The sequence below is a fragment of the Oryzias latipes genome, chromosome 14, assembly GCF_002234675.1.
Source record: "Oryzias latipes chromosome 14, ASM223467v1".
NCBI classification, from domain to species: Eukaryota; Metazoa; Chordata; class Actinopteri; order Beloniformes; family Adrianichthyidae; genus Oryzias; species Oryzias latipes.
In genome coordinates, this window is record NC_019872.2 from 11017215 (window position 1) to 11029779 (window position 12565).

At 37.7% G+C, this 12565-nt stretch overlaps 1 protein-coding gene across 4 annotated transcripts in view; it reads left to right on the forward strand.

Annotated features, from left to right (window-relative positions):
• LOC101173083 (T-lymphoma invasion and metastasis-inducing protein 1) overlaps positions 1-12565 on the forward strand; it is a 57610-nt gene that overhangs the window by 40686 nt on the left and 4359 nt on the right. For all 4 annotated transcript variants that reach the window (XM_020708811.2, XM_011483332.3, XM_023962165.1 and 1 more), the window contains 10 exons: positions 1317-1529; positions 3225-3358; positions 9458-9682; positions 9800-9868; positions 10450-10575; positions 10934-11042; positions 11252-11431; positions 11532-11650; positions 11760-11868; positions 12240-12298. In XM_020708811.2, coding sequence (XP_020564470.1) covers positions 1317-1529; positions 3225-3358; positions 9458-9682; positions 9800-9868; positions 10450-10575; positions 10934-11042; positions 11252-11431; positions 11532-11650; positions 11760-11868; positions 12240-12298 — 1343 coding nt within the window. The remainder of the gene's footprint in view (positions 1-1316; positions 1530-3224; positions 3359-9457; positions 9683-9799; positions 9869-10449; positions 10576-10933; positions 11043-11251; positions 11432-11531; positions 11651-11759; positions 11869-12239; positions 12299-12565) is intronic.

Consider the following 12565-nt stretch of genomic DNA (forward strand, 5'->3'; position numbering starts at 1 on the left):
CTGGAGCAGTAGATCCATTTTCCTTTGTCTGATATGAGCAGCTGAGTCCCAAGATCATCCCCCACACGCTGGCCCCTATCTTTTCACCAAGGCAGAGCAACCCTAATGGGTTGGAGAAACATGCAGTCACTGAGCAGCTACACCCTTAATGTATAGAAAAATAACACGAACCACTGCTGCGCCCTGAGGTCAGACCAAAGTTACTCAAGTGTGACATTGTTCCCGCCAGTGTATTAGGAATCTAAAAGCTGCAAGCTTAGCAGGCGGCCACTTTCCAGAGGACACAGCTGCACACACCATCCTCCGGTGCTGAAAAAGCTGAACATCAGGCTGACACAATGCAACCTTTTCCGCCAAGCTGCTCTTTATTTTTATGGAACATAGACGTTTGTTAAGGGTTGTGTTAACTGGTTCACATGTGCACTCTCATGTGGGTGCATGTAGAAATATGCATTCTAAACATGAATGAAAGAGATACGCAGTTCAGCTCTAGACAGGCTGCCCCAAATGGTCTTTTATTTACTCTATTGCCTTAATTCTTGTAAAAGCACACTTATCTTCACACACTACCATAGACTATGCACACTACCAACAGCTCACATTCATACTCTGTATGTGGCTGGGAGGGCTAACTCTCTAAGGCCTAAAAGACTCAGCTGACATTTCATATTCCAGACAACTAGGTCATAACTTGGGGCTAAATGTAAGTCTCATGAGTCTATAAAGTACTCAGCCATCTGCATGTTTGTGCAAATGTTAGCATAACGCTATATTAAAGATCTTAGTTTGTTTTCATTGGCGATTTTATTTCTAGCTCAAGTACTGACAGAACCAATCTCCCTCTGTGTGAGTTAATTATACACAGCAGGCAGGTACGATTTTTGTCACTACTAGTCTGTTTGAACGCTACTGGTAGTTCTCAATTAACAAATCCTGCCATAGGTGTTTCAAGCTAGAGGTAAGACCAAAAACTGATTCTGAAGCAACATTCCAGTATTTTCCTGCATAAATACACCGACACCAAAGGACAGGAATAGACAGGCATTGCACTTTGCCTCCCAAATCCGTCCACTCTTGTTAGATCAGTGTTTGCCTCGAGCAGGCGAGCAAGCATTGAGGGATGCATTTTTAATGTACTGAAACACACAAGAGTTCCAACATGTCTGATTACTTTCAAAGAAGTATGGTGGAAAGAATATTTTTAAAAATAACTTGAACCAAGCCTTATGAGACACATTCAAATGTTTTTTTTTAATCATACAGTTAAATCTGAGTTTAACAGATTTTCTTTTTTATGTTTTTGACCAACCCAACAGGTTTGAAATCAGGGGATGAGATTTTATCCCTCAACGGTAAAACTGCATCCGCCCTCCAAATGGATGATATGAGAGCTGCGTTTGCAAACCATACGCTTACCTTGAACGTCAGCACCCTACCTGACCTGGACCCGGAGGTGCTGTGCTTCCACCCACCCAGACGCTCTGACAGGGACCATGATCTTTCCACAGATATCTTCTCCCAGAGCCAAGGTTAGACTTCACCTTTAATGCCAGGATTGTAATATTTCCTGTATTGTCAGGCTCATTTAGTTAAGAAAATGGATATTTATATTTTTAAAAATTAAAAATCATTTTAACTCTGTACATTATTTGGAGATTCATCATCCCCCATGGAAGCCCCATCAAAGTTCAAACTTTCCATAGTTGGAAAAGAAATGCATCAGTACCTGGCAACGGAGGGAGGGGTCTACTAATTATGCAGGGATGCGGTCTGATAAGTCACCTACAGGCAGTGCCAGCCTCCCTTAACCTCCTTTTTTAAATATGTGCAAGGGCACCATTTGTATTCCTCTAAAACAAGGGCTCGTAATGCACAGGCTGACAAGCTGGCATTGTTTATACAGGGACTGGAAGCAGTATGAATACTAATATGACCCCTTCAGCAGGGAAGAAGTGTCATCCTGGAGGATGTGCCATATGTAGAGGGTCAGATGAAGAGTAAAGCACTTCAGCAGCCAGATGGAGGTCACAGATGATGTCATGCTTTAAAAAAGCAGTATACATACATTTTTAACATTGAGAAAGATTTTAAAATTTAAAGACACGAAATAAAGCTTCATTTACTGTATAGTTCAGGGGTCTGCAACTTGAGGCTCTTTTATCCCTTCATTCTGGCTTGTTGGTTTTAAAGAAGAATGCAAATGAATTGAATAAAAAATGTATTTGTAGTTTTAGTTAATTAGGTTTTGTCATTTATGTTAAGATTTTTAACATTTATAATAACTGAGTAAAACTAAAGCAAATGTTTAATGAACTGTAAGAGTGGTTTGTTATCGGAAAAGGTTTAAAACAAATATTCCTTTTTTCTGCTGCACAACAGTGTTTAGTTGCTATTCAGAAGCAAAATATTTAAAGAATATAATTGCATTCAAATATACAGATTTAAAAAAAACATTGGATTTTACACCAATGTTGTCAAGTTTATAATAAATAGTAAAACAAGGAAAATGGATGAAGTCATAATATAAGAAAATGTTTGATTTAGCTTTCATTTCCTTGTAATTCAAGTAAAGCTGTTGCAGCTGGAGGATCTTATCAGACACAGGGGGATTTTATTTTGAAAGGTACTTAATGTTGCTATGATAAGTAAAAAAAGTTAAACAGTTAGTTATTGAAAAATATAGCACTGTTTTAGATCTCTTATTGTCAATATCCAAAAGATATATTGTATAGTTAATATCATAATGGCCAAAAAAACATCACAGAAGTGTTTTCTGTTCTTTTTTTAAATGGGGAATTTGCAGCTCTTGGTGGGTTTTGGTAATTATAAAAATATACCTTTTTTAGGCCTTTTAACATTGAAGGTTGCAGACCTGTATAGTCATTTGATATTGAAAAAAAAATAGTGATATTGTTTCTGGCTAGTAAAATACACCTTTAGATGACCAAAATTATTAAAATGTGAAAAAAAGAAGAGTAAAATATCCTGAATATATCAAACTTTGAATTTGGCAGTTATTAAAAATGCACTTTTGAGCAAGAAAACAGAAAAACACCAGAGGAAAGTCTGCTCTATTTTTTTTGTTTATAGCATAACCTTGAGGGATAATATTCATATTCAACTCAGTGACAGGTGTCAGGATGAAGAGGTAATCAGTGTTAATCATGTCACCTGCCAGTGCTAGCTCTGTGTTGATGCATCTTGTCTACTGGTTTCTTTTGTAGAGGACATCCTGGATGGTGTGTCAGGTCTTACTCCGGACAGCCCAGATGAGAGTTTGGAGGACCGACCTCAGCTTACCCATCAGACCTCTGAAGATCTTCAGGAAAACAGGACCTTCATAGAGATTGGAGATAAGGTAGAATATGATCTGTTTGTTTGTTTTTTGCAGAAAATGGGGGGGGGGGGACTGAGCCTCTGACATGCTCCATGAAAAAAATAAAATAAAAAAATGTGTGTGTAAATTTGTCAATCTATACATATGAAGAGGTGTGTGTGTGTGCGCGTGTGCATGCATGTACGCTGTGGAGAAGAGAAATGGACACAGACAGGTGATTGGAAGAGTGAGTGCACAGCATCACTTTCTAATTAAGATGATGTCTGGTCTGATCAGGGTTGGCGCAGTGATTGCAGGGAAAGGCCGCGTGCCAGCCAGTCTCACTCGGATACGGTTGTCACTTCCATTTTCTTGCAGCGACGCTTGATAGCCAGGCTTCACTGGAAACATTTTTGTTATTATGTGTCTCAGTTTGAAAGCTTGGCCTTGAACAAAAGATGAGTAAGAAGATGGCTCAGGCAACGCAGTGCCTCTGTTGCCGATTTGTGTCAGTGGGCTTGAGTCCAGAGTCCCAGATCTAGCTCTGTCCAATCCTGTAAGTGCAACGGCTCTGTGAGTCGGAGAAAAAGCCACTGGGGATGAGAGAAATGCAGACGCTGGAAACAGAGGTTTCTCCATTTGACATGTGGAACAAGAAGCAATTGTAAAAGTTTAAAGTTGTTTCAGCATCTCTTCTGGTTTTTTTAAAAATGTAAAGAACTGCTGTTCTAAGATTCATGACACTAAAACCGAAGGTTATTTTTCAAGCTTTAGAAAAGCTTTATAAAATTTCTATATCTTTATTTTTTCTTACTTTGTTGTTAGACACTTTTTCTCAAAGTGTAGATTATAGCTGTGATTAAAAATGTGGTAAAATAGAATCCTTAATGGTTAAGAATAGTTTGTTTACTCGTTAAACTGTCTTCAGTCACTTCTGAACTCCAAACTGTCCATTTGAGTCCCACTCCAATCATCTTTTGATCTACTGTAAAAGCATTCCCAGTGGTCTTTAAAACAATATTTATGCCGTTTTTAGCCAAAATAAGTAAAAAAAATAAAATTAAAATAAAAAGCCTGAGTTCTTGGACATATATTCTGCAGAGCGGCAGTAGTTCTTGGAAATTTACCTCTGAGTTGTAGGCAGGACGGTTGGTATGGAGCAAGCCCGCTCCCACTTCCTGTCACCCATCTGTTTACACTCGCTCCCGCTAGCTTGGAGCCCCTCATACCACCAATCAAAGATTAGCAGTTCAACGAAAAAGGCGAGAAATATCGAAACTATCAGACGAGAAAAGAAAAGACATACATGGATCTACATGTCTACAAGTGGAAGCATTAGAAGGGAGCAGGAAGCTTGCAGTCTGCCGATTGTTACATCTACCTCAGTTTTTTCTAACTACATTTTTTCGTCTGCTCCTGATTCACAACAATTTAAATAAAGAAATAATAAGAAATGCAATTTAAAGTTTAATTTACTTTATAAATGCCCTCCATCAGAAAACCGCCACAAAAAGATGTTTAAAACACCAAAAACACAAATTTTATTGGAGTGGGTTTTTAACACACAGACTTATTAATGTGTCACATAGAGGTAGATGGATTGAAGAGTAAAATGAAAATTAGCTGTTAACTTTAAGTAATGCAGCAGTATTGTGTAGCTCTTCTGCCTGTTATTTTCATCTCGCCCCTGAGTCTTTCACCTCCTCCTCTCACGTCTGTCTGGTTTGTGTCCTAATTTCTATCTGCTGCTTTTTTTAGCCTATCGTTTCAATCTTTACTGCTTTTTTTTCTTTTCTTATTTGATTAGCTGTCATATTTGATCACGTAACGGAGAACAATGTCATTAGGTTCCTTCTCTAAAACAACAGATTTTCTTTCGTGTTTTTTTTTCTCCCCCTGATCATCCAGTCTCCTCGTGCTGTCCTTTGTCTTGAATGTCCTTCCTTTTCTTCTGATCTCTGGATTGTCCTGCCCACTAACCCCCTGCTGTTCATTATCATAAACAGCTTCTGCTGGCGTTTAAAAAGCTCCATCTTTATAACTATCCAGCAGGCAGTAAGCCTTGACCTTCGTCTGAACATTCTGCAACCTCTCTCAGCAGACCATTCAAAGACAACTACCAAACTCATGTAATGTCTTTAGTTTTCGTGGCTTCTTCCTGTCTTATGTCTGTCATTCTTTTGTTTCATTTTTTTTTTCCTTTTAATAAAATAACGGAGGTGTGGAGGATTTTGTCTCGCCTCATTTCACCCGGCGCCTGCAGCAGTCACGGTGGCAGACGTCTGCGGAGGAACAAGCAAAGTGGGACAGTTTTAATTATCCCCAGACTCTAATTACTTCTTTCTCCACTGTGTTTCACATCATTTAGTGGAGATAAATGAATGTCTGCTTAGCCGGAGGAAATGGAAATGTTCATTATTTTAAACAAAGCCCTCAGCCACCTCCACTACAAAAAAAAAAAAAAAAAATCCAACCAAAGAATAAAACAAAGATTGCAATGATAATAGAGATGACAGTGATTGCTGGTGCAGTCAAATGCCAGTCAATTTACCAAATGCATATAAATTATGTTAAGAGGGCAATAGAAAGTGCATGATTTCTCGTGTTTTCTTGCTCAAAAGTGCAATTTTAATAACTGCCAAATTCAAAGTTTGATACACTAAGATTCGAGGATATATAGTTAAGAGATAAATAATTTTTTTACATTTCTTTTTTTTAGCCATTTTTAAAAAATTAATTTAATAATAAAAGATAAACTTTAAATGTATTTAATTACAAGACAACATTTCTACAGATGAGTAAACCTACATTATATTACTGGCTTCTTGGTACTGGATTAGGACACAGTTGTCCACTAGATGGAGCTCTGTCTACACAAAATGTATGCAAACCAAAATGAACAGCTTTTGAAAACTGAAATATTCAGTTAATTGCAAAATTTACTGTACTCTTTTAAATAACAAAGCTTATAACTGGTACATAATATAAACAGACTGCATCCTTCACTTCACTTAAGATGGGATTTTACTATTTTAAAATAATTCCTTTACTCTGAAAAGGGGGAAAAGTGGTTGAGCTCTGAAAATGATGCTTCAAGTAAATATTTATAGTTACATTAATACCCTTTCATTTCAGATTAAATATTTAAAATCTCTTGGTACAGCCCATCTTTCCTCAAACGGATTTATGGATTTGCATGTTCTCCTGATTGCAGCTGAAACTGAACAGGCTCACCCCTCACTGCAGCCTGTTCACTGACAATAACAAGAGCACACTGTTTTTTCTTTTAAATTGATGGCCAGTGCAGCTTGAAGCAACTATACAGACACGGCTAGATGTTAGTTATGTACAGTTTGTACTTTTTTGTTTGTATGGAGTTCATTCTGGCCCCCACTGTAAGAGGTTTCAGAATGTGTGTGCCTGTGAGAATGGGAAGCAGGTCTGTGCTTGTCCCATGCTCCTCCTTTATGCTGCACTCCTCTTACACTAAATTTCCAAGGGTTACTTAGTTTGTTATCCAGATGAAATTAAAAAAAGAATTGGAATTGGGAGTTTATAACCATAATCCTCAGTTTAGGGCTGTTTTCATATGAACGCATTAAATAGGGCAACTTTTGTTTAACTATTAGGTTTAAATGACTCCAAAATCGTTCATATTTTTTCTTAAAACTGGTAAGTGTGCTGCAGGTTTTAAACTTTTTGACGCCTATTGATGTAAATATGCACCAAACCACTTCAGCTTCGAAATTACCTTCATTTAGCTTCATTTAGCTTCAAGTCAAATGTTTTTTTTTCATAGCTGGGAATAAATTCAGGCATCAAGGGGTTAGATAAATTGAGATTAACTATGCGATTTTAGATTAAATCTGCTGTGGCAGCTGCCATCCTTTTTGTGATGCAGCGTCATTATTCTTTCCAAGCTGCGTTTAAAGAAGAGGCAACCATCCATTCTCCTCATGGTGTTTGGTTCGGACTACTCGCTGCTTCCTTGTGACACCGTTTTCTCCTCCCTTCTTTCTCCTCCCACTTTTTTTTTTTTTTTTGCAGGAGGATATAGTGTTTGGTCTTATGTAATGTTGTGTTATGTGTTGTAACTGCTCCTGAACACCTGGGCAGTACAGGAAGAGTGGAAATCAGGAGATGACCTGGTTAGGCAGAACCATCCTGGATTTAAAAAGCGGACAGACGCCTTAGGATAAGATGACATTACAGTGCTGTTGTTTAATGCGTTCTGTGTAATGTCCTATTTGCTTTGCTGCAGCTGTAGCGATTTAGTGTTCCTGCTGAATCTTTTTTTTTTTAAATGCACTTTTAACCTGCTTTGTGCTAAATCTTTAGGATAAATAGAGTTTACATTTTTTGGCACTCTTTTGGTCAGTTTATTTTTTTAAACTGAAGGGTAACTCCTGGCTCTGCAAGCACCAGAGATGCAAAACTTTCTAGCCATTGTTACAAGGACGCGTTCCAGATGGTGAGTTTGAAATCGGGCTTTTGCAGATTCCCAATCATGCTGGATACTAACCAAATGCCTAGATCACAGTATAGCCTAAAATGGTAAAGACTTGAGAACCACTTGGTTTTCATAATATCTGGTGTTTTGATTAGAATTAGATTAGATTAGACGGTTAGATTAGAATCCATACTTAAATCTTATTCAGTATTAATTAAATATTTCAATGGAATGTAGACAATATCAGTGCTGCAGATGGTGTTTGAATAAAGACTTTTCACTGCAAACTGGTATATTTGATAGAAATGGAAGAAATGTCAGTGAAAAGTAATGATTGGACATTATTTTCACTACAATTTGAGCATAAAATTGCTTGGTCATAGTTTCAGTCAAACAATATACAAAAAAGTTGTTCAACCTTTTTTATTTATTTATGTTTACTCTTAACCTTTTGGGAATTTGAAATTGATCTCTCACACACGTCTAATGTTTCAGAAGTTATATCCGTTTCGCATTTGTTTGTTTTAGAAGTTTTTCCTGATTAGACAATTTATCCTACCTCTATGTAAATACTGTTGGGCTCAGCATTATTTTCAGCTTTTCTTGTTGTACTTGTATTTGTGTGTGGGTGTGGGTGGCCCCGACGAGGCTGAAAAACAGCTTTCAACATCCCAATGTAAAATTGTGTTTGACATTAGCGAAGCCTTACAAGACAACCCGTGGAATCTGCAAAGACGAGGCCACTTTCCACATCTGTCAGTTTAAAACTTAAGCAGGTGCAGTGTGTTGTCAGGCAGATCAATTTAAAAAGGACTACACTGACCAAACCTGGATGAAAGGTAATTTGGCAATAGTGAGAGGATTGAGTTATTCGCATTAATCTAAGTGGGAACTGAAATTAGATTGGCCCTAATTTGTGCAGAAACACATTTTGGCTTTCATCATCTTATCAGATGAGAGTGTAATTCTTCTGCAGTCAGTCTTTCGTGTGAATTTTAGCATAATCTCATTATGTTTCAGATGGTTTAACTTGCATTTAAAAATCCCTGAATTTCACTTGTGTCGAGGATTTTTGAAAGTTCTGAAAACTGAAAAGAAAAATGGAGATTTTTCTTACCCACAAATCTATGGGTTTGTGATGGCTGGGCAAAACCAGATTATTTGATTCCATCATTATTACGTTTTCATCTCCTGATTCTGAAGAAACTGTAATGAAAACAGAAATTGCAATTTCAAATGATCATTCGAAACACCTTGAAATATAACTGGAAATTGATGGGCATTCCGTCACAGTAAATAAATCATCATGTGGTTCCAGCTGTCATTTTTTTCTGGTCGAGATTAAGTTACTGTATTGTGAAGGTTTTCTTTTTTCTTTTTTGTTTAATGTAAGAAGGGAAGAATCCCCCCCCCCCCCTTCCCCCACCTTTTTTTTATATTATGGTGAGACAAGCTCCACTTACATTTTGCAGGTCTGCTCACGCTCGGTGTCCTCATGCCATAAATATCAATGGATGTGTCATGGCAGGTTTTCAAGAACGCACTTTTTTTTTTTTTTTTTTTACTTTCACTAATAATTAAAAATTCTGCATATATCCCAGAACATAAAGTAAAACTCTTGAACTGACCTAAATTCATTTGTAACTGACCTTTTAGACGTGTCAAAAATGTTGTTTCTCTTTCTTTTGCAGAACACAGAGCAAGGGACCACATTTTGTCCAAGCCTTCATGACATGAATTCGCTGGAATGCCCCATATCATCATCCTCATCGTCATCCTCTTCATCCCTCTCTCCAAGTCCTGTGTCGATCTTACCGCCCACAGCAGGAACTGCCACCCAGAGGCAACTCTCCCACGCAGACAAACTGCGCAAAGTCATAAATGAATTAGTGGAGACGGAGAAAACTTATGTCAAAGTGAGTCTGAGCACATTTGTTTGGCCAACCAAGTTTAAATAAGATGATTGCATTTGTGGTTGAACATCTGATCACAAGCTGAACCTTATTTCAGTTTCATGCTCTATTTTCTTTTAGGACTTGAGATTCCTCATCGACCGCTACCGGAAACCTTTACAGAAAGAGCATTTTCTGACTCAGGATGAGGTACTTTTATCCAATGGGATTACAGGAATTTAAAGTCAAAGAAAACTTTAGTTTGAAAACGGTGTTTAGCAAAAGTCAGGAAAAAGATTAGTTTTAGCGAACAAATAGATAAAAAAAACCACAATGTTTTTACTTTTTTACAAAGTCTAACAGAAAAAAAATGGAAACTACACTCTTCAAGAATTTATATCTTTGCAACTGAGATATACAAATGTAGATATAGATAGATACATATGGATAGATATTCATGAGTGCAGTTAGAATTGGAGAATCCTACCGTGAAAAACTGTAGGAACAGTTCTAGAAAAACAGTGAAACTGTTCTAGAAATGACAACCAAACATCTCACCTGAGATGAGGGGAGTTGTGCAGATAGACTTCAAAACGTACAAGCAGCTTTAATCACAGTTTTCAAAACAGATGACGCTTGGATCAAACGAAGCATAAAAAGCAAAAGACCAGCAAAAATATGGAGCTGCTCACAGACGTACCATGAAAGAAGATGACTAGATCATAATGTCAGTCATTTTTCAACTACTTTATCTGATTTATTATTGTCATGTCATTTTGTGTGTGGTCTAGCTGGACATTTTGTTTGGAAACCTTGGCGAGATGGTGGAATTCCAGGAGGAGTTTCTGCGAACGCTGGAAGATGGAATCAGACTGGTGCCTGACCTGGACAGGCTGGAGAGGGTGGAACAATTTAAGGTAAGAACTGGTTCTTTTCTGCACTTCATGGCAGCAGACGGTGTCTGATGCCCAGTGTAGGTTTCTCTTGTCAGTCATGTGAGGGCTGTGGTTTTATTCTGAAAGTGGAGATGAGAAACAATTTTGTAAAGACCAACATGCAGGTGCTTCTGCAGGCAGCACACAATGGATCATAAGAGGTTTCAAACCTGTATTTTAGTCTTCAATAGAAGTTTCCCTCCTTGGTCAGACTCGATAAGTGTAATCAATTATTGCATGGCTACTAAATTGTCCTGCAATTGTATTTGTGGGCACCACATTAAATGAAACTAGTTTACTTCCGTCATACAGTAGTAACGTTTAATCTTTGTTTCCACAGAAAGTGTTGTTCTCTCTGGGTGGTTCATTCCTTTATTATGCTGATCGCTTCAAGATCTACAGTGCTTTCTGCGCCTCCCACACTAAAGTCCCCAAAGTCCTTGCTAAAGGTAAAATGATGTCTGCTAGTTTTGAAATTCAGTTATCAGTCAACAATCTTAGCTAAGTGAAGTAAAGGAACAAACAGGAAAGTAATGCAAGAGTGACAAACTGCAAAAAAATATTACACAACTTGTCTGAAAAAAAAAGTGGTGTTCAATCGTTTCCAATTAGTCATTCAATGATTGATTTTTGAATGTTTGTTTGTTTTCTTTTCCAGCCAAAACTGACCCAGATTTTAAAGCCTTCCTTGCTGAGAGAAACCCCAAACAACAACATTCATCCACTTTGGAGTCGTACCTGATCAAACCTATCCAGCGAGTCCTGAAGTACCCTTTGTTGTTGAGGGAACTCTACTCTCACACCGACCCCGACAGTGAAGAACATTATCATTTGGATGGTAAACGGCTGTCTTTCTCTGCTATTTTTCCCTGTTGTGAAATGACGCCGGGGCTTTGGTGATCATTTTTCATCTGACTAATATGAACTGTCTCTTTCAGTTGCAATGAAGGCCATGAACAAAGTTGCTAGTCACATCAATGAGATGCAAAAGCTTCATGAGGAGTATGGAGCTGTCTTTGACCAGCTCATCAATGAACAGAGTGTTGAAAAAAAAGAGGTAACACTGTTACTATCATAAATCTTCTTAAATGACCACATTTAACCACTTTAATAAGTAAATATCTGCATTTCGTGTTTTGTATTTCTATCTCAATTGTTTTTTTTAGGTCCCTGACCTCTCAATGGGGGATCTCTTGTTGCATTCGACTGTGGTTTGGATGAATCCTCCAGTTAATTTGATGAAGAGCAAAAAGGACACAGAATTGGCTGCTTTTGGTAAATAAAAATTGAGATCCAGGTTTCTATATATGTTAATTAAAGGCCTACTGACACTAGAAAGTCAAAATGTTATCATGTTATGTCATGAGCTATAGAATTATCTTTCTTGGTAGCAATGAGTGGAAATTTTCTAATGTTACCTTTGTGATAGTAATTTAGACCTCGTTTTCTGGGCCAAACTATTCGAAAAACAGGTCAAATTTGCAGTCTCTTCCGGGTTTAATATTGAGCAACAAATATCCCTTTGTTTTCCATAATGCCAAACTGTTGAAACGGGTTCTTGAGTCATCTGGAACAAATGACTGGAGATCCAATACCTTTTTGCAACTGTCATAACTGTTTCTCCTGTCATCTGTCGCCTGTTTTAGTGTTCAAAACAGCAGTTGTGTTCGTGTACAAAAACTGCTCCAAGCATCGAAAGAAGATTGTAAGTACTGGTTCGCTTTTTGAGGCACCCTGTTTCAGTCTGAGACATGCAGTGGTGAAATGTGCATTCCATTGTTTAAAATAAGTTATCCTTTCTGGAGAGATGTCATTTTGAGTGTGTGTGTGTGGGGGGGGGGGGGGGGGGGGGTTAACAACAAATGTAATGTTAACCAACAGCAACCTTTTTTATTTGAGGCATTTTAAGAAACTAAATAAATTATAGATGATAGACAGATGATATATTGAAATTTTTTCAATTTAAGACCCC